At 47.3% G+C, this 22,393-nt stretch overlaps 1 protein-coding gene across 3 annotated transcripts; it reads right to left on the bottom strand.

Moving 5' to 3' along the window:
- Nucleotides 1–11: 11 nt before the first annotated feature.
- On the bottom strand, nt 12–21,272 carry pals2b (protein associated with LIN7 2, MAGUK p55 family member b). 3 transcript variants are annotated; one of them, XM_030082298.1, is made up of 14 exons: nt 21,173–21,272; nt 14,260–14,321; nt 11,051–11,295; nt 7,412–7,512; nt 6,651–6,803; nt 4,281–4,433; nt 3,894–4,121; nt 3,040–3,171; nt 2,504–2,600; nt 2,145–2,213; nt 1,904–2,065; nt 1,612–1,814; nt 1,405–1,533; nt 12–1,326 (listed from the first exon to the last, which is right to left on the bottom strand). In XM_030082298.1, the coding sequence occupies exons 3-14, from the start codon at nt 11,181–11,183 to the stop codon at nt 1,150–1,152; spliced, it is 1,737 nt and encodes a 578-aa protein (XP_029938158.1). In that variant the 5' UTR covers nt 11,184–11,295; nt 14,260–14,321; nt 21,173–21,272; the 3' UTR covers nt 12–1,149. The 3 variants fall into 3 exon arrangements, with proteins under 3 accessions (XP_029938158.1, XP_029938160.1, XP_029938159.1); XM_030082300.1 differs by lacking the exon at nt 11,051–11,295; XM_030082299.1 differs by lacking the exons at nt 11,051–11,295; nt 14,260–14,321 and having other exon boundaries at nt 21,173–21,231.
- Between the last annotated feature and the right edge of the window lie 1,121 nt (nt 21,273–22,393).

Genomic DNA, 22,393 nt, shown 5'->3' with positions numbered 1-22,393 from the left:
ACCATGAACTGGTCTGAGATTTGTTAAAACTTTATTTGTCGTAACTTTACTGATAAAAATGTAAAAACAAATGAGTGGACATGAGGTTGATGCGGACACTGGGACAGGCAGTAGGGCTGGCACAGGCTACATTTCAAATGGAAACAGATCTCCTCGCTTCAGCAGCTTACCGAGTAAAAAACAAAAAACAGGACATACAGTGGTTATAAAGAGGTTTTTTTTTTTTTTTGCTAGATGCTTTAACCATTCAGAGTCACACTTTCGCCTTTCCATCGGATTTGACAAACTGAATCGTGAAATAATTTGGAGCGGGGCTTTGGCATTTCGCAGGTTTTGTGCCACATTCACAAAAATAAAAACAAAACCACAAAAAAAAGCTGGCTTGTTGTGGACGGTGAAGACGGTGACCGAAAATGACGGCGACAAGGGTTCATGTGCGCTACAAGCTACAGATCACCACAACAAATTAAAAAAAAACTAAAGAGATTTAACATACACGGGGTTTGATCGTTGGAAAAGGTCTTTATAAAGTTGTCATTTACATACTCGTGCACAGATGGAGCGTCGTCTTCTCGATCAGACCAGCGACGGCAGAAACACTGAAAGGATTTAAACGGAAATCAAACACAGCTACACGGGTTGCACAGACATGGCCTCGATGTGCGACGCTCGATAATGACTGCTCATATTGCGTGATCTTCACCCTCCTCGTCCGGCGATCGGAACTCAGTCGGTGGAAGAAGACGGGGACAAAAAAAAAAACACCTAAAATATTCTGGGGAAACTGCTACAAAAGAAAACATTCATCTACGACAATAAGTTAATGCAAAAATATGGCCCACATATACAACGCAAGATGTTTGTTTCCTCTTTCACTCTCACTGGAATCCCACACTGAATAGAAAGATCTTTCATAAAAAGTTATAAAATAAATAAGCGCTCTTTCCCTTTGAGTTTTGAGTAGAAAAAAAAGGCCCAAGAGGAGGAAGAGCGATCAGGTTTCATTCATTGTGTTGCTTCGCAGTAGTATCTCTGGCCTTCTGCTCCTCTTCTTTGGCCCTTGTGGTCAGAAACACACACGCACGCGCACACACGCGCACACACACACACACACACACACACACAGTGGACGGTGGGAGCGCCGGGGCCTCAGTACACCCAGTTCACGGGGACCCACTGGGGTTCACTGCACAGTTTGTCCACGGCGGCCTGTAACGTCTCGAAGGCTCTGTCCAGGTTGTCGTTGACGATGGTCAGGTCGAAGTAGTGGCTGTAGGCCCTCTGGATCCGGGCGCTCTCGTCCACCGTCTTCCTCAGATCCACGTCCTGCCGGGAAAACAAAGCGGGTCAGATCCAGGCTTCTCCAGGCTCCGCTGGCTCACTTGTGCGAGTAGTTTGTTTTACCGTGAGCTGCTTGGTGGTGATGCCGGCGTCCACCACCGCCTTGTGCATGGCCTTAAGGGTGTCGAAGTCCGGCGCCGCGATGAACACCACGTAAGGCATGAACTCTGCTGTTTTCAGCACCTTCAGGGCCTGCGGAGGGAAACCAGACGCGGCGTTAAAAACCGGGCGCAGAGACGTCCGTCCGCCGCCCGGAACCCACGCTCGCACCTGTGGGTTGACGTCCAGGATGCAGGTGCGCCCCGTGGCCACCACCTCGTGGATGGACTCGATCTTGGTGCCGTACAGGTTGCCGTCGTACTCGCCGTGCTCCAGGAAGCGGCCGGCCTTCACGTCCACCTCCATCTCCGTTCTGGAGGTGAAGTGGTAGGAGTTCCCGTCCAGCTCGTCGTCCCGGGCCCTCCGCGAAGTGTCTGACGGAGAGGAAGGTTCAGAGGTTTAGGTTCTTTTCGTGTGGGGCTGAATGCGAAGGCGCGGGGCGCGGCGCGGCGTGGGGCCGTACAGGGTATGGTGGTGCCAAAGCGGGTGGGGTGGAGGACCATCAGGCGGTTCTTCAGGCTGCGGCGGCCCACGCCCTGAGCGCCGATCAGAACCAGCGTCTTCCTCTGGAACGCAGGGACCTTGGCCACTTCCTCATAGATCTGCAGCTCGTGTCTGTCGAACTCTGTTCAAACACATTTCAGTGATCAGACGGTCTCAGAAAAAGACTTTGAAGACAATAAACAAGCGGAGCTTGTTCTTACCTGCATTCTTGGCTGTTAAATACATCATTTTCTTCTTCTTCTTTCCAGCTAAAGTACCACAAAGAATCCCTTCAAGACAAGTCAAGACAGGACATTTATGTGTTTATTCCTGTTTTGGCCACATGAGGGCAGACTTGGACCATTATCTAAAAAATACCATTAGTATTCACCAGGGTTTGATGTCTTTAATCAATTTTTTAGCAGTAAAAGCGATGTGGTTTCAGCAGAAAATCACTTCACAGATTTAAAGCCAATTTATCTTCTAAACATCAACTCAAAAAACAAACAGGAAACACGAGAGATTTTAACTTCTACCCAAAAAAGCAGCGTTTATCCAGCGGCGAGAAGTCGACACTCACCTGATCCATCAAAGTCTCTGGGAACAAACGCTTTTCTCTTCTCCTCCAAAAACTGACTGGGGATCAGCCCCGTGGCACCGCCCACCACATGGCACGCCTGGGGACAAACCACACACCGCCACTTTGGATTTTGCAATAAAGAGTTCGACTCAGCTCTCTGATTTCACTCCATTCAGTCGGAAAGCAGATTTATTCCTGCGATGAACGTCTGACTGAAACCGAACCAGATTACACTGAAAACTGAAAATACAGAGAGATCAGAGATAGTTTTGTCCTTGAAAGGGTCAGTTTCTTTATTTTTGGAATACATTTCTGAACTGTCTATCCTCGATTCTAGTCTCATACTTGGGGGGGGGGGGGGGGCCCGACACATTGAGATCAGGCAAATTCCCTGCAGAAAATGTGAGGCAACATATTTAACTGCCGTGACCAACTTCCACCAGTTTTGACACAGATCTGTACAGGTGTTTCAGTGAAGACCGCGTGCATGAACACTGACTGGCATTAGGCTGAAGTTATAATAAGCAGAGGCCCACCTGCCACCAGTTGGGGTCCTCCCGGTTGACGATCTGCAGGATGTCGCCTTTGTCGAAGGCCATTCCGGCCTCTCGGCATGGGATCAGGCTGTCGTTGGCCGGGTTGTAGTCGAAGTACGGCCGGACGTACACCTGTCGTGAACACATGTCGAAATTGGAATTCCCCGCGTTGAGACACGCGCGATGTGGAATCATGCACGGCTATAAAACGCTCGGAGCTCAGCACGAAGTCTCTCACGCCGACTGTGTGACGACTGGTGGCTCCTTCACACTCTGATATCTCTCCACACCGCGCCGGCGAGCGCAGGGCTTTCCGCCAGGAAGGTTGAGCGCTCCGGCCAATGCATTAGATTAAACAAGCAGCCAGAGGAAGCAATAAAACAGGCCAGTAAAATATAGCGAGCGCAGCCCCGAGCCACACAGCAGGGTGGGACTTTACACCCCGTCTCATTCGCTTTTACTGCTCTTCATTCAGTCCAGGCTTCATAGGTATTTCCAGGTTTATGTGTGTTTATTCAAGATACAAAATGTGTTTTGGACAGGGGCTGTTTTTTTGTTTTTTTTTCTCTTTCTTTTTCTTCCACAGAGGAGCCAAAAGTGGTCGGCAGGAGGGAGAGGGTCTGAGAAGATCATAAATTACTGTACTTTCCATGTGAGGGAGCATAACATCGCAGGAAGCTGGAGTAAGAGGGAGAAACTGCCAGAGTGACCTAGATAGCATGTGGAGTGTTATTAATAGGGCTCCCAGGGTTCACATTCCTGCGCGGAGGATTGTGGGAAGGCCATAGGACCTGATCATAGACCAGCACCGCTGCCCAGCGTCTTGCCACTCGCCGCGTTTGCGTTTACTTCACCTGCGGCGGCGCCGGAGCGTCCCTGTAGCTCGGCAGTATTTTCAGCGTGATTCCGCCGCTGCAGTCCTTGAGCATCTCCTGCAGCTCGGTGGGATTGTTGCCCACGTCCTTCCCGTTGACTTCCTTGATGATGTCGCCCACGTGGAGCAGGCCCTGCCGGTCAATCATGCCGCCGTGGAGGATTCTGGCGATGACCAGGTCGTCCTTCTCCACGCGGAAAGTCACACCCTGAGGAAGAGGAGCGGAGCTCAACGGGGCCATGTTTTCCTCCGATTACACACACACACACACACACACACACTAACACCCCCCCTTCAGCCCCACTGTATCGACTCACACTCTTAATTATTCACCGGGGCACAAATGTGCTTCAATGTGTCTGCTCACCAGAGGCTCGCCGGCCTTCTTCCGGATGCCGATCATCCGCACGGCGTCGGCCTGCATCAGGGCGCTGTTCACGGCCGCGTCGTTGCACATCTCGGTTGGTGGCGGGACCTCGTAGCACTTTGAGGCCACGATGTCGTGAGCTTCCAGAAGAGACTGAAAGAAAAGAAAAACGCTGCTCAAAAACTGAACTCAAAACCTACATGTACGTATCGTATTCATACAGCTTCCTGCTTTAGACCAGTCAGGTCTGGGATGGGTTCATGAGATCTTCTGTGAGGAGAGATTTTTGCTGCATCAACCAGCCACGGCATTATGACCGCTGATAGATGAAGCAAATAACACAACGTCTCCGTCCAGCTTCTCAAATAAAAGGTATGATTAAAGGATCTGCTGCCGACATCTTGCAGACACATTCTACAGCACGTCTTCAGAGGTCACGCCGCAAAGGGACGACCGGCACCATATTATGGTCATGATGTTTACGCTGACTGATGCGCTTGTCAAGTTAACGACTGGTTTCTGACTTTCTTTCAATCACTGTAATTGTCACTTATGGACACGGCGTGCAAGAAATTATATGTAAACAGCGTCCTGCTGAATGCTGATTAGAAAATGAGTCTTCAGCTTCACATTACTCACTCCAGACATTAAGAAAAAAAATGGAAAATCAGATTTGATGTAGACGTGTGTGTGTGTGTGTGTGTGTGTGTGTGTGTGTGTGTGTGTGTGTGTGTACACTTTGTTGTAAAATCAAGCTCAATTAAAAAGCTGAACACCGAACAGATATTTTCCTGTTCTTATTGTGAACGGCCTCTCGTGGTCCACCCGCAGCACCTCTGTAGACCACCAGGGGGCCGCGATCCACACTTTGAGAATCACAGCTTACATTTTTTTGTCTTCAGAGTTTCCAGAATGTAGAAACATTTCAGCAGATATACACTCTTAGGACCATCAAACCTGGATTCTGAGACAAATCTGTGCCTTCTTATGTTTTTTTTTTAAATGTCCCTAAACTATTAATGTTAACAGTCACATAAAATATGATAAAATATTCTGATTAGACATAAAGACGTTACAGTTTGTGCACCATTTGTAGAATGAGTTAAAATGGCGGCAATGCCTTTGCAGACACTGTTGTGTTTTCCCTCTATTTCTCTCAATCAGGGCATAAAAAATCTTTACATTTTCAGTAACAAACTATTTTAGTTGCTGCCCTAAAAAAGGCCCAATCATCAAATTGCTTAAATCCCAAATATGGATTACCGCTTTTATGTAATCACATAATTTTCAGCCGGTTGAGTTTCCCTCCAACACCTTTCATCCAAACCCATCTTTCCTGAGAAACTACTGACTGTACTTCCTCCAGCATCCAGTGAGCAACCACCAACAACAAAGTAACGGTGAGGGGGGAAACAAGTGTGCAGATTCAAACGCTCAATATGTGACGTAAGAGCCGTTTCCCTTTCCTATCTCCGCTGCTTTTCTGTCAATCTCCCTCAGTAGGTCAGCAGGGTTTTAACTTTCAGCTTAAAGCGCAAAAGCTCTGATTGGCGCAGCGAGCAGAAACTGAACTGCTATTGGTGAAGTGTGTCTGAAGGCCCCGATCGGTCCAGGGATGGAGGTTAATGTCAGACTGGGGGGAGAAAAAAAAAAATGACACAAAACTCCAGATCTGCTCCGCTGTGAAGATAGTGAAACATTCAGGCTGATTTACACATGAAATAGCGAAAGAAAATTAGTTTTTTGTACACGCGTATCTCAATACCAGCGGCCTGAAAGGTTTTATGGTGACGAGTATTTCGAATAGGCAGCATTTACACCGCATGGCAACACGCAGAGCCGATCCAGTGATCTGGAAATAGAGTTTAATATTAAGCACTGCAAATACTGTTGGAGGAAGTTTCAATAAAACTTGGATGGATTTAATTTCTCAGCGAGCCTACGGGGGAAACGCTGTTCCCTGGTTACAAATCCATCTCGCCTCCCGATAAATGATTCAGCTGCGCGGCGAACGGTGACTTTATGTTGAGAGTAAAGACTCTCGCAGGAAAAGGCAGAGCTGAGGAAAAAAGATTTAGTTTTTAACCGGTGGCATTGTGCAACCATTCAGAAAAGACGGTGATGGCTTTGGTTTACTTATCTGCAAACAGCCTTTTAAGCAATAAATGTGCAGGAGACGCTAAATAACCTCTGTTGTGGGGCAGGTGGAGGCAGGTGGGGGGAGCAGGTTGTCCAACACCAGTCTAATCGGTTTGTCAGTGGATGCCCAATTTTCGTATTTTCAGTGTTTGTGAATATGAAGCGAGTGTCGACCCTCCAGGGACCGGGGCGGATCCAGCCTCTCCGCCTCTCCTCTTCCGTCCGTCTCACCTGGAAGTGCGGCTCCTGGAGGATCCTGGAGAGTTCGGCCGCGCTGTCATCCTTCACCTTGAGGCTGCTTATGTCCCCGAGGATCTCCGTCACCAGCTCCACATTGTTGTCCTGCACGGCTTCGAGCTTCACCTCCTCCAGCTGCTCGTGAGCCTGGGGGAGAGACGGAGCGGCTGAGGGGCGAGCGAGGGGTTTCGCTCCTCACACAGGTAGGGGAAGGAGGGTGGCGCCTTGCCTTCTATCTGGCCTCTGTGTAAAGACTGACTGAATGAAAGTGAGCGTTGCCGAGCGGAAGCGAGGGCTTTCATGTTATTAGGCTCTAAATATAGTTCTGCGGCGTCGTGCCGCTCTGTGAGCGAGCCGCTACCTGCTTCATGTTGAAGGGAAAACTGTTATTTGTTTAGTTAGCTGTCATTTCGACGCGCCGCGGCCCTGCGGGGAGCAACCCAACAGCCGGCCCGGAATGATCTACACTTGTACTCTATCCGAACTCATCACACACCGGGATTCAGAGAACAGGCTGCGATGCAAGAGCTGTCAGAGGGGAAAAAACACATAAGAGAGTTAAGTCTGTATGCATTAGGACTGATGTGAGGCTGCGAGCCAAACGTTTACTGTACTTCAGCACCTCGGCCTCACCGAGCTCCGTGAGGGAGTGTCGGAGCTGGCTACCTGTTAGCGTGCTCACCGTGCCTCACCTCCACCTGTATGTGTGTGAGTGTGTGTGAGTGTGTGCGTGCTACCTGGGCGACAGAACGTACAGTGGGACTTTCCATGATGCCGCGCAGAAAGAGCAGGTCGATGTCTTTGGCACCGGTGGAGGTGGGAAGCTCACCCAGATTATCCAGCACCTGCTGCATGGCTGCACAGACGGAGCAACACACACACACAAACACACACACACACACACACACACACACACACACACACAACGAAAACAGAAGAGGGAGATAAGGAGTGTGAGCCAGGCGTGAAAGTCATTCAAACCATAAACACAAGCATCAGAGGTGAGAAGTAATCCAGCAGCAGTGCCAGAGGTGAGAAAGAGACCAATCAGGGGTCACTTATTGAAATCAAACGACACTGAGCAGGGGAACTGGCCGAGTGGAAATCACTTTGGCCGTCTGGCTGACCACAGCTCTGCACCTCGGTGACACAGCCCAGTGTATAAAAACTCCTACACTTAAATCCTGCTTATGATTGAAGAAAATCTCCACAGATCAGCTGTTGAGTCTGGTATTTTGTCCACAACAGACACAGAGAGGGCACGGCGTGTCCTGCTGGAGTCGGCCAGCTCTCGCCCTAATGCCAGGGTCTCAAAGCCCATATAAGCCCGTTTAAGACACTTAAAGCCCTGAGAACCTATGCATGAGTGTGTGTGTGTGGGAGTGTGTGGATGTGTGTGAGCGCGAGCGAGCATGTGTTCCTGTGTCATTATACACTTGCATGAGTAATAAACATGTCCAGTCAGCACTTGTATACAGTTGACTTCTCTGTATTTTGCTCGGCCAGCCGGTGATTACCGCTGAGCCCCGGCCGTGTTCTGTGTCATCAAGTCAAATCATACTTTATTACTTCAACCCCCGTTTTCAAACAAGTGGCGCATGAGTAATTGCAGGCTGGAAGAATAATGAAATACTGCAGCTGCTGGCGTGTGCTGTCTGACATTTAGCTTTCCCTTATGGAAACACACACATGCATTTCACATGTTTAACAACGTCCAGAAAGGGAAACAACAATGACAGTTTCACTAATTTACATGTTTGAGTAATAGATATTTCACACTTTCTTCTCTGTGATTTTTCAATCCACATGAATGTATTTCTCTCCTTCAGGAAGAGTTCCGATCTCCTTTTTCTATTTTGCTGCAAAACAAGTGTCACACCAGTTAAATTAGCGCCCAACAATGTGATTTTTTTCCTTCCGCCCTCACTCATCAATCACTCTGCAGACTCTTAGAAAAGAAGCGAGGCTGGTAAACAAAAAAAACAAAAAACAAATTGTCTGAGAGCGAAGCAGAAATCTGACTGTGGCTTGATAACCGCGGCGTGCAGACGGACTGCATAAACAGCAGAGCTCATGCAAAAACAAACCTTAAATATTTATGATCCTCTCAAAAAGAAGGACAAAATAGGGGAGGAAGGTTAAAATATGCAGGGCGGACTATCAAACCTGCGTATCTATAAAGCTTCTTTAATATGCTCTCTGACAACAAAGAGCTCAGAATGTAACACCTGCTTTGGATACGGAAGAAAAAAAAAACAAGAGTAGTTTTCAAATTGTGGGTCAAGTCTTCCTTGGGAGGTGTGGAGTCTACATCAGGAAATATATGGGGGTAAAGGGGGTGCCTTTTCCCAGTATGACCAAAAAATGATTAAATTAAACAATGATTAGTTGTTAAAAACCCAGTGTGTGCAGAGCTGGAGTTGGGTGGGAGCAGAGTCGTTCCTCCCACACCTTGAAAACATCTGCAATAAATACTGTGTTTGCAGGGGATGTGCGGCTCCTGCAGGGACCACACACAAGCTCTCGGGTCAGATTTGTAATTGTAGCTCACACACGCGCACATCCACCCACACACACGTACATACACAACCAAACAAACGCTTCACCGCCTCTTCGACTTCACATTTACAATCAAGCCGAGTGAGGTCCAACCCACTGAAAACCCTGCTTCCACTGTCTTTAATTTTTCATGTTTACTCTTAATCACCTGAAGGAGTTGCAGGAACTCACAAAAAAAAAAAAAAGATCTATTATTAAAAGGTTACTGAGATACTTGAATAAATGAAGTGAAACAGGCAGTCAAACAGCTGGATCCAGATTTTTCTGCTCTGTGTTGACTTTTGCCCTCCGCTGACATGACTGTGTCATTCCAACCACAGGAATGTTTGCTCACCTAAATCCGGGCCCTGCCGCGTGTGCTTGTTTGAACATTACTCATCCTAAAAGCTCAGAGCCTTCGATCCAGGCCGGACACCGGACGGTCTTAGGAAAATATGAAACCAAGTTTGCAACCATTAACAAGCCCGCGCCGTGTGAGAAGGCAGAAGACTCGAAGGCTAACGGTTACAGTTGTGCTCCAGTGTTTCTCCCTGGCAGATCCATTCATCTACATAATGAATCGCTCTCCTTACCTGCTTTTAATTCCTCCCTCTGTGGCACTGTGGCTCGTCTGCAGTCTCTCTCCTCATCCAGCCGCTACCTGCGTCTACACCCACCAGCCTTCTGTGCACTGAATCCTAAAGCGGAGACTACCTGTTTGAAAATTCCTGCCTGCGCTTCTCAAAGAGTGCAAGACAAATCCCTGGAGAGGAGACCTGGCAACCCGGGTTGTATGTGGCATTATTATTTCTTAGCTTGTGAGTAGAGGATCAGAGCAGAGCCTTGACTGACACACCATCCATAACGCCGCCGGCTTCTGTGTAGTTTTTTGCAGAAGTGTGGGTAAGGAACTGAACCGCCTCCTGGGAAAACAGGCACGTCTCACAACTCCAGTGCCTCCAATGCACAGCTTGTCAACCACAGCCACTTGGACAGGGAACAATTTCAGATATTTGGAGGGTCTGTACACAAGTCCTGTCTGAGGGGCTTCTGCTTTTCCTTGTCGAGCGCACGTGAGGATGAAAACAATCTGCATCAAATGTGGAATACAAAGTCAGGTCACTTCTTTGGTATCACTTTTTGATGCTGAAGTCGCATGAAACTACACTGTTAGACAGCTGCACTGGAAAATTCTGGGAGATCAACACATGGATAGTCTGTGCTCAGAAGTAAAATGTATCATTTTTAGCTGAAAATAGAATTTCTGAATTGACAAAATGTTAAAAATGGATTCAGTTTTAATATGAGAACCAAAGATTTAGACCGTTACACAAATGGTAAAAAATGACAGAATAATAACAGAATATTGAGAAAAAAAAAGGGAAACCCATTTTCTGAAAGTAAATATGACATTAATGTGAACTAAACTGAGTGAGTGAATGAGAAAATTATCCAAGAGAAAGAGAATAACATTAGCACTTACTAGCGAGTCCAAATCAAATTACACTAAAATGTATCATAAGCTTGGCCCATCCATTATCTGTTACTGCTTCATCATCACCTCAGCTGACTCTGGGCAGGGTAGATTATGGAGAGGTCACCAGTCTCTCACACACACATATTCACACACACTCACAGGTTGGAATAATCACTTCAGATCAATGCAGGTTATTCTTCATGGGCTACTTGGAACGACTGTTTCTAGAATCCAGTAAATACGTCTCAAGCTGATAAATCAGAAAATCACATGACTGCTTGACACGTTTCTGCGAATCCCTACAGGTGAGAGAAAGACTACCGCATCGCTCTGTTCGGTAATAATGTGACAGTCCACGCCTCCCTCCTCCTTTCCTCACCTCCAGACGTGTCTGCTTCCTGGGCAGCCCTCCCAGCCGGGGGTCCCTCCACGCTAGGCTGTCCCGGGGGCGTCACCTCCTCCTCCGCCTCCCGCACCCCATTGGGACAGGAGTCGTCCATAGCTGTGACCATCGCCAAGCAATCCTTCTTCCGCCCCACAAACACGCTAAAGGCTAACCACGAGCAAAGCACTACGCGTCTTCTGTCCTGCAATCTCTTCTGTTCTCCTGGCACTGCTGACCCTCTAAACTTCCAAAAAACAGAGAGAGAGAGAGAGAGGGAGAGAGAGAGAGAGAACAGGGGGAGAAAGAGGGGATTGAGGACAGTGAATAAGAGAAGAGACACAAAGACGGCCACAATAGAATGGGATTAAGATCAGCGGATATTAAGAGACGAAGGGGGGAACGAGGGGCTGGGAGGAGGAGGAGGAGGAGGAGGGAAGACGCGGCGAGAAACGTTTAAAAAGAGGAACAGAAGCTGATGTGTGGAGAAGTTTGGAGCGGCAGGCATGAAATGAGACAGAGAGAGGTAGAAAGCCGGATGCCGTACACAGATGTGGACAGGCATTCAACGCTTGTCAGTCCCCTCCCTGCGCTCTGACTTTAATACCTTCCCATAACCCCCCCCCCACACACACACACACACACACACACACACACACACACACACACACACACACACACACTTCTCCTCCTCCTCATAGGTTGATAACACACATACACGCACACACGTATAATCCCACAATCCTCTCCTGCTGGGCTTGCTGGAGTACCAGTCCTCTTGAAACCCATACCCCACCCAAAGTCAAGTTAACCCCTCTTGTCTAGACACACACACATACACACACACACACCAGTTGAATGTTTCATTATGTAAGTAATCTTACATAAGTGTTACTAAAGGGGGCCTGACCCTACATTCCCATTCTTTCCCTCCCGTCTTTCTCTCATTCACACTAATTCCTCTCAGGGTTTTGAGCGACCCGCTGCTGCAATGTGCCGAAACTCTCAGCGTGAGCAGATTGCGCTCGTACGCATTCCCTCAGCAGCCGTCCACCTCCTCAGAACCTTCCTCCGTCTAATGGGAGTCTGATTCTTCCCTCTCCTTCCGCTTAAATTAATGTAGCCGTACTACTTAATTTCTCGCCAAGTCAGTCGACTGGAGGTGCTGACAGAATTATGCACATTTTTTTGGGAGCTGAAGTTCAAACTTCTCCACCCTGAAGGTCGGATATATCTGGAAAAGCGACGCAGTGAAAAGACTGCATTAACAGAAAGCTTGTCTTGATAAATATTCTGCTCCTTGGTGCCTCGTTTTATGTGGATTACAACCAGAGAACATGCAGGAACACATCGCAGCAAGGGGACGAAAAGCAGCAAGAAAAGCATGTGCCTCAGCTTACATTCAGCTAAACCCATATGATTAGATCAGAACAGTTTAAATGATCAACATGGCAACATAATCTGATTTAAAGTTAATAAAATGTTGGTAATTTGTCATACAATGGTAAAATGAATGACATAGAATAAAAATAAAATTGGTAATTCTAAGTGTTGGTGTCATTTCTAACAATATTTTATATATATATAAAGCACAAACAGCAGTGTTTGGCTTCTTTGCTTCAGCAAAATGTGCCTGAATGATGCAGCACTAAGTCAAATTTACTGTACTGTCTTCTAAATAAGCCATCCCATTGTCAGACGGCGGTACTCAATAATTTATACAGCCCATTTAGAGAATGTTTTAAATAGAAATTGTGAAATTTGTGTCCTTGGCCAGTTTTGAACCACTTTGTAAGAGATCTGAGTGGATATAAAGGTGTACCTACATACTAATCTTAAAGTTTTGAAGTATAGAAATGCACTGAAACAACAATTTAAGATTTTAATTTTATACATACTTTTGTGGGTGTCTGTAATGAGCTGACTGAACTGAACTGAACTGAAAGTCAGAAGATCACAAAAAGTTTTTGGCTTCATTCTGTGGTTCTTACGTGGAAAATAAGCAGTTTTAATGTCAACATAGTGTGTGAGTAGCTGACTGGAAGACAGACGTTGCCTCAGTAAACCACTTTCTGTTGTTCACTGTGACTCAGATCTCATGAAAAGCATCAGATGAGCCAGAAAAGCCAGAAAGATCTTAAAAACAGGCTCCTCCCCTTAAGCGTCCTTTAAGCCCCTCCCACAGCAGCACAGCTGTGCAAAGAGCGGATCTGCAGGCTTTAATCCGCCCCGCCTCTCTTCTCCAGTCCATCCTCACCACCACCACCAGTCAACCCCTCCCCCACCGCAGGAATTTAATCCGGCCACGAAAGCACGGGATTACAGAATCTCTCTCCCTCTCTCTCTTCCTCTTCCTCTTCCACCCTCCCTGCAGTTGGTTCCGACATCTCTGACGACCGCTGATGGTTCAAACAGCCTCCAGCAACGCACCAAATCACGACGAGCGACTCTGACAGAAATGTGGAGGAAAGCAAAGGATTTTCCCTTTGGCAATCGCTGCAGTGTATTTCTTCCACCAAGCTACGTGTTCTTCACAATCAGTCCATCATAAACACACACACATATACACACACACACACATACAGCCTCCAAAGCATCAACGTAATTGCTCCTCTTCAGAAGTGGGGAGGATGAGAACTGATTTCACACAGAGTTCGACAGCCAGCTGCACGAGAAGAAAACAAAACACCAGGCCGAAGGGAAGCATCATGGGAAGTCGGAACAGATTCACTTTAAACTGCTTGGACTCAAGTTTACAGAGAGAAAATCAAGATCGCTCCATGTTTTACTGAAATATAACAATTATTATTCACAAAAGAGGTAATCTGTGTATGAAATCAGCACAAGTAAAGACACAGTGACACGTTCAGAGGCAATAAAATGATAGATCTGTTCAGAGGAGTGACCGGTATATTTATCTGCACATGAAGGGCATCTGCTACTGATGTGCTGTCCACCACTCACAGCCAACATGGATTAGTTAAGAAAAACAGACGTTCATTCATCAAAAATGAAAGTTTTTCACATCACACCCGAAAAGTTACATTAGTAACATCAGAACCGGGATTCTGATGGAGATTTAAAAACTCTCCTTTAAACGTGAAGCTCTCCTGCTCAACGGAGTTCGGCGCATGCTGCTTTAAAGCCTGCGACTTGTCCAATTTAACTGTCATGTCCTCATTCAATACTGTACCGGGGGAGTTTACCTATCCAAGTCGGTGTAGCCCAACCACGGTCCTACTGGATGTTCATCAGTCAACCTGAAGACCTGGTGAGGAGAGAGAGAGAGAGAGAGAGAGAGAGAGAGAGAGAGAGAGAGAGAGAGAGAGAGAGAGAGAGAGAGAGAGAGAGAGAGAGAGAGAGAGAGAGAGAGAGAGAGAGACGGGTGAAATTTAGTCGAGCTTATCATCATAACCATGAATATTCAGCTCTTCTTGCATTCCCACACACCAGTTTTCATCATTCCTCCTCATACCCTTACTTGAGCATTCAGATACATTCCCCAGCTTATCCCTCACACACACACACACACACACACACACACTCAATAATGACTCCCTTCTCCCCAGTGGATTATCTGTTTCATCCATCTATGTCATTCCTGCCTTTTGTGAGACAGGAGCCTCGTCATGCAGGCTGAGGCGGCTGCTCTTTCCCGGCGATGCGCGGAGTCGTCCCGCACGATTGATTGTCCCGAGCAATTCAACAGCGCCGGCATCATCAGCTGGCACGGCGCCACCCGAGTGCTAAATGGCCACTATTCTCTGGAAGTAATGACAAAGCAGTACGCATTCACTCGCCGAAAGAGCCTTCCTCTCGCTTTCACTTGCAGGCTCATAATCACGCTGCAGCAGAGCCTTTCTGAGTGCGTCACATCTACGTTTCACCATTTATGAAGGTTAATGTTGTTGTTGTTATTTTTTAACGGGTGTTTTAATACTTTCAGGCAAACTTCAGCTCAGACTGGAACTTAGGAGAATATCCTGAGGATGTTTTGGAGAAATTAGCATTTCTAATCTGAATTTAGGAGTAAATCTGTGCCCAGCAGCCTGTCCAAGGTCTTCTCTGCACTTCGCTCAATGTCAGCTGAGATCGATTCCAACCCTCAGCGACCCAAAGTTGGGTAAAGCAGGTATAGATGATGGATGAACTGTGATTACTTAAGGCTTAGCAGGTAATCTGAATTCTCCTCACAATCCCAAGAAGTGTGCGTTGGACGACTCTGTGGGAAGGTGTGTGTGTGACTGCCTGTCTCGGTGTGTTAACCCTGGAGACCTCGTCCACCGCGTATCCTGCCTTTCACTCGTCATAATCTGTGGCGGGCTCCAGCTCCTCGCCGCCCTGCCCTGAACGGAGCGTGTGCAAACTGGAGGAGCTCTGAACCTGACTGACTTCAAAACCCACTTGCATTGCTTCACAGAATGACATGCCTATTAATGAGGACCATAAAATATGAAAGAAAGCTTCAAAACAGGCAAATAAAAGCATTCTGAGTCACGATTTTGTCAAAAAAGAAAAAAAAAAACTCCCAAGGACCAGAATGAATGGCGAGATTCAAGTGATCTAATTAAGCTTTACCAAGGGAAAAGAACTTTTGCAAAAGCCATTTAAAAAAAAAAAAAAAATCACAGTTTCAAAGGCTTTTTTTGTTCGTTTCTCTCTGGCTCCCGTCGTCAAGTGGCTCTGAACTCTCCCCCATGACCCCCCCCCATGCCTCACAGAGAATTTTTAAAACATTAGTCTAATAAAAGTGGAGAAGTCTGACAGCTCTAAACCCAGTCCTGCTGCCCTCAATCCCCAGTGTGAAACCAACCATCAGAAAACACCAGCCAGAAAAAAAAAACAATGGCATTATTACAAATAGCTGATGCCTACAATCACCCACGAAATAATAGATCAGCGCTCTTACACGCTTCATTTCACTCAGCCTCTTTTACTTTGCGCCTCTTGCCTGGAGCGGTGGGAGGACGGCGTTGCTTCTGAAATATTGTCCAATAAAAGTCATGAATTCTGTTTGCTCAATTGAAAAAAAAAACACCACAAATTTCATCTCTGCTGTAGTTTCTTGGACTCACAATGGGAGCTGCCCACGTCTACTTGACCTCTGAACTTTATAACAAGCTGTCAAGCACCATACTGCAACACATGAGCTGTGGTGATCAAGGAGGTTCTACTGTTCCGTTTTTAGTGAGGCCTTCTCATTCATGTTGGGGGGCTAACTGGTCCTTAACGAAATGAGAATAGAGAGAGGAGGAGGAGGAGGAGGAGGAGGAGGAGGAGGAGGGGAGAGCAAGAGGTCAGTTCATTACACAACACAGATTACGATCAGGTTTAGTCTGCTCATTGGAAGTGAAAGATATCGCTTCGAAGAATGTTAATGGAGGCAAAGTCTCTGCCCGGTTCCTCGCCAAATTATCTGCATCACGGCGCAGGAGTCAAAGCTCCGAATGACGACAGATGTGACAAATAATACCAAGATGAAAAAGGCAGGAAGCTGATTTTAGAGCCTTTTTTTTTTTTTTTTTTTTTACTTAGCAGGAGGAATATTTCTCAGGAGCTGAAGAAGAGATTCGAAGCACGGAAGATAAAAGTTAAATTACGGGTTCTGAAGAAGAGAAAGTAGAGAAAGGGAGAAGAATCCTTGAAGATTAGACTGAGTCGTGTGAAAAGCCTCTCAGCTGAAAAGAGACGAGAGCCTCTGAGGAGAAGCGACTGGTGAGAGTGGATGCTGAAGACCTCTGCAATCTGCTCCGCTGTTACGATATGACCAAGTAATTGCAGCTCTTTTAATAATAACGGCGCCAGCTAAAAGCCCACTTGAATCCGACTGTCGATAGATTAAACTGAAGGGGGAATAAACACTCGCGGTTGTGTGCGTTAACTCATTTACACGTATAAATACTCGGGTCATCTCCAGAACTGGGTAACTGCCCAAATTCTGCATGCTCCCCCGATGTCTTACTGCCTCTACCGTCCACCGCTCCTCACTGCTCCCGGGACGGACACTCGCCATCCCGGCTGCCATTGGCTCGCCTGTGTGAAAGGGCGAGCCAACAAAAGCCCTCGGAGTGCTTCTGGTTGCCAAGCACTCGGATGATGGGCAGCTCACGGACGAGGGATTACGGAGGGTGGTGGTGGGGGGGGAGATCAGAGCGTTTGTTTTTGTAAAAAAACATGCACGCTATTAAAAACGGGCAAACGTCAGCCAGCTTTCTACATTTATATACACTATTTTAGAAAATTCAGTCTTCCTGTGACTTGATCCATATTTAGAGTCCCAGACGGTGAACAGTGCCATACCCCATTGCAGAGAAACTCAGAGTCTGTCCCATAAGGCGCACATCACAGAAATAGAAAAACCTCCATTCATGTTCATATATTTAATCCAGCCCTATTCTCTGCCCCCTGCAGCCGCAGGCTCTGAGGAGCAACCGGCTCTGAGAACAGCTATCACTCTCTGTTCCTTTCATGGACTTGAGAATCACAAAAGAGGCTCGTAAGCTCTTTGGCTCGTCTGAAAGTCCAGATTTTACCTTGCAGGGAGACTCCAAGTGTGGGAAAACAGGAATTTATAAAGTTTCTTGAGTCAAGAGCTGCAGGCTTTCTACTGTACAACTCCAGTATTATAATGAAAGCAAGAGGGTCACAAGATATTCACGGGAGGAGTGTGCGATCCAGTGTGTGTGTGTGCGTGCATGTGATGACGAGCTATTCATCTCCTCCCATAACCAACCCCATCCTGTCATGCCTCTCACCCATCACCCTCTGCCTCCAGACAAACCCTATGTAGGTCACTCCATGTGTTCACACAGCCGCTCTGTAAGAGGATTACACTGCTACCCCAAAGATGTCCATCTTAGCAGATCAATATCGCAGTAATATTTACAATAATCATGTTTTCCCCGCCATGTAGCGCTCCATTATTCCTGCTGCTCATGCTTCTGTGAAGAGAAACTCGGTGGAACAATCTCACTTTCCACCGTGTTAACATGAAAAATTATGAGAATGCAGCTCCGCCTGTTTTTCGCTGATTCATTCTCGCATTTATGATCTTCACCTGAAATCTACACGACTGCCATTTATGATAGGAGTAATTGCTGCATCAGTATGCTTTGCATGTTTCACCACAAATGACCTTAATTTCCTTGTTGGTGATGCTCCAGCTGGTGGGACGTCGGCGCTTTGCCACATTGCTTAGGATGATATAATTACACAGCTCATCAAAACCCCTTCAGCAGTGAGCGCACAGCGATCTTAATAACGAGCGCCCTGTGACATAATCTAACCCGGCACGTCGAACCCTGCTTCTTCTTAGTCTGGCTCTATCTTCCCAGCCTCCTGTTACTCATCATTAGAACTGAGGGAACGAGAGAGAGAGAGAGAGGATGCGGAAGGGAGAAGTGATGCAACAGCAGCACTTACTGCGACTGCAAAGTTTAAGCCTGGGAAAAGTGACGCTGGATGCTTTCAGATAAAAAAAGGCATGATGTGATTGGGGGAATGAGACAAAGCGATAAGACGAGTTAAATTAGATTGTCAGGTCATTTTATGAAAAAATACTTCTAATGAAACTGAGCTCCTTTTGCCAAACCGGAGCTTCAGCTTCTCGTATCCTACTGAAGATAACACACTTGGCCACTGAACAGCTGAGAGCAAATGTCCAATGAAATTTAGTCTCTCAAAAGGTAGAAAGCACATATAAACTGTGTTGTAATTAATGCCATTCATCGGGCTGGGGTTTAACTACTCACTTCAAGTGAAAGTCTGCGCCTGAAGCATATCTTGATTGTTTCATTCCAAATCCATTATGTGGACAACTCTGCCAACGTCCAAATGTTTACAGCCCTGTCTGTCAATGATTACTGCGTTATCTCTCCTGTGTTTATCACTTGAAAGGGAAATGGACTTCACTTACATGGGGTATTTCTACAGCGTAAACAGTCTCAACACACATCAGATGATCCGTCATATTCCCACCAATAACAACAGTTGCCATGCAGGGTGTTCACACGCCGCTGGAAGCAACCTGGGACCCAGAGATTCAACAAACCAACACCGACCTTGGGACTGGAAGACAACTAAACCTAAAGCTCCGTTTTTGTGCCTGACAGGTGCCACTTTTCCCATGTGAAAACAAACTTTCTCATTGCACACAGGTCATTTTGATCTTCTTCTACAGTGAAATGCACCTTTTGGACAGATCTTGGGGTGAACTAGCAGTACAGCCTGACAGCAAACTCTTTCCCAAAATTGCTTCCCAGCGGTAAAAAACTGGCTGTGAGTTTTTGTTTTCCTCCCAGAGAGACGCGGTTGTCTCATTATAATCGCTACAGAGGTGTGAGGAGGAGCAGTGGGGCTTTACTCTAGTTGTGCTGATAACAGCTTTCTGAAACATGTGTTGTTTGTAGCTGGGAGGACTGAGTCATTCCAGCTTCTCCACACTCATATCTTTTTCTCTTCCTCCTCTTTTACTGAACCATCTCTTTCATAGCTGTTTATTAATAATAGAAAAGAAGAAGCTTCAGAGCGTTGCTCTTCAAGTGGCTCGCTGACAGCTCCCTTATGTTCCAACATTGGGGACACGCGTTCAACTTGAAATTCTTGTTTCCGTCTTCCCTGCTGACGCTGACAAATATGCATATGAGGGTGCAGAAGCCTATAACCATGTGCTTTATTCCAACTACATCAGCAGAAGAAGAAAAGGTCACGGATTCAGACGTCTGAACAGATGTCTCTTCCCATGGACTCCAGATTTATTCTGATGCACTGCAGAGTCCCAATATCCTGCTCCTGCTCCTTTTGTTCATACAAATAGATTCAACAAATCTGATTTGGGCTTATTACACAGCTGAAAGGAAGAAAGAAGGACCAATAAGCTCGAGATTAGATTCAGCAAGATCTACTGCAGGTCATCTCAGTGGTCTGGCAGACTAATATCGCCCCTCCCAGTAAGGATCCCCAAGGATGTTGCGTACATGCATGGGCTTCCCCCATCACGTGCGCGCGAGGCTAAACTGCTTATAAACCTCGCCAAGTGACCCCCGTGCTCCTCCGAGCAAGGAAGTCCCGGGATTCACCGAGAGCTGTCAGCCCGCTGTGATCTGTGGCCGGTTTTATATTTCGATTAAGTGCCCGCGCGGAGTCGTCCTGACATCGTGTCAGTGCATCATTATTAGATGGTGCACTCGCAGCTACAAAAAATGAAAATCAATACGGCCGTCTGGCTCCGGCTCCGGTCGGTCAGCCTGTGCCAAGCCACCGGGGCCCCGGATCCCTTTCCTGCCTTCGCAGAGGCTTAAGTTGTTAATAAAAGGAAACGTGCAGATCAGGCTGCACCGTGTTAATAAAGCGCAGATTATTCTGTAAAGATTAGGAGGTCAGTCGCCGCTGCTGTCATTTCAGGACAGTGGCGCCTATACCCTCACCTCTTCCTCTTCTTCCTCCTCCTGTCGGCACTAAAGCCCGCGGCTCTTCGTGGTTTCAGACGAACTGGTCACAGACTGGAGGTGTGCGGAGTGAAGAGTGCGGTGGATGTCATGCGGTAACGCATCCAGCCAGCCGGGAATCAAACCGGACATTCTTCAGTGTGTTTTCTTCGCTCATGCTGGATGCGTCCTCCTCAACACGCTCCGCTCTCGGGCTCCTTCTGACGTACGGGCTGCATCCGCGCGCCAGATCCGCGCGCTCGCCCCGTGCGCCAACATCCGTGCCAAACGCTCCCTCGCGCTCCCTCCTGACCACATTAACCGTGCGCACCCCCCCGATGGAGACACACGTGCGGCCATTTTTTTGTTACCCATCCGAGCCTTTGTGGCGCGCGCACATTTACGGCTACAGCACCGTCGGCCGTGTCCTTCCTCGGGATCTGCGGGGCGGGGAAGACGCGTCCGAGGCTACTATACGCGTCCAAAGCGCACCGGGACGTGCCCGACCGGAGCTGTTCGGACCGGAGAGGGGGGGTGGGGGTCTACTGGGGGACGAGCCTCTCTCTCCTTCTGTCAAACTCTGCCCGCTGCACCTCAAACACGGCTAAGTGTCTTTGTCTCGCGCTCTGTTTGTCAGTTAATGAATGAATTCATAACGTCCGCGGGTTGTACGTGGCCGCGCGCCGAGACTCACCTGTGAAGTGCGGCTCCGAGTTGGCGCTGGTCCCCCGACCGTCCCGGCTGGACATTCAGACCCCCCTCAGCTCCGTCCTGGTCCCGCAGCAGACTACCAGAGAACGGGACGCCAATCAACGCGCCAGGCCCCGCCTCCCCGCTGACGTCACGCGATGTGGACCAATGGCGGCCGCGGTACAGCCCTCCCCGCGCGCTTACATTGTGCACCATAGTATTTCCAGTTTGCTTCGTAGTGACGGACCCGTCCATTCACATAAATACAACCCTGCGCCTGGTTGAATGTCCGGACTGCTTTACATATCAGCGATACCGAGGCAGAAAAATATCTGAAATAATCAAAATACACCAAAAGACACGAAATGAGCAATTTAATCAATCACAACCTATCTCGAGTGGCAACCAATGACAGTCAATAAGCCAACTGTCCGTTATTGACACATTAAGTCTATTAACTCTGACAGAGTAATGCCTGCAGGGCTGATCCAGTGCAGCCAATGGCAGGACTGAAACAAGAGATGGTCAAGATGCGACACTATAGGGATGGCTGCAACAAACAACCATCCAGCCATCCATCCATCCAAGTATCCATCTGCTATCCAATATTCTCTAATATAAACAGGGAGAACATGCAAACTCCACTGGTGAGTATCCTGGCCACTCTGTCTACAGTGCACAGACAAACTGTGGATTATTTTGCTTGTCTTGTTTGTGTCCAGCTGTATAGGACAGCATCACGCCTGGTGCCACGCTGATCACACACAGAGCCACCACCTGCAGCCTCCAGCCTGTCCACTGTCCTCCACTCTTCACATCTCTAAGAAATGGGAGTTCTATCATGTGCTTATCTGAAAGAGACCCCTCCAAGTTTTTGGAATAATTACTGTTTGTACGTGTGTTGCAGTTTATAACAGTACATTTGTATTTCTCTCTCAGATGTTACAAAGTGAATATGTGAAATACGTCTAGGAAGCTACTTAAATAAAACATGACTCTATAATCCAGTATTGATATCTATGTTGTAGTGTGTTTCCATAGCCTTGAATCACGAATTCATTCATTTTTGATGAGCTGTCCGCTTTCCCCGCTCATATTCCATATGTTCATTTTGATTTCTGGTTTTCCTGAGGCCGTGTGATATAATGGCTTGTGTAATCATGAGATATGTAAAATAATAATACAAGAGGACCACAGTCAGAATAACGCAGATGTCCTGTGCTAG

The sequence above is a fragment of the Salarias fasciatus genome, chromosome 22 (genome assembly GCF_902148845.1).
Source record: "Salarias fasciatus chromosome 22, fSalaFa1.1, whole genome shotgun sequence".
In the NCBI taxonomy this organism is placed as follows: Eukaryota; Metazoa; Chordata; class Actinopteri; order Blenniiformes; family Blenniidae; genus Salarias; species Salarias fasciatus.
This window is presented reverse-complemented; position numbering and strand designations above follow the sequence as displayed.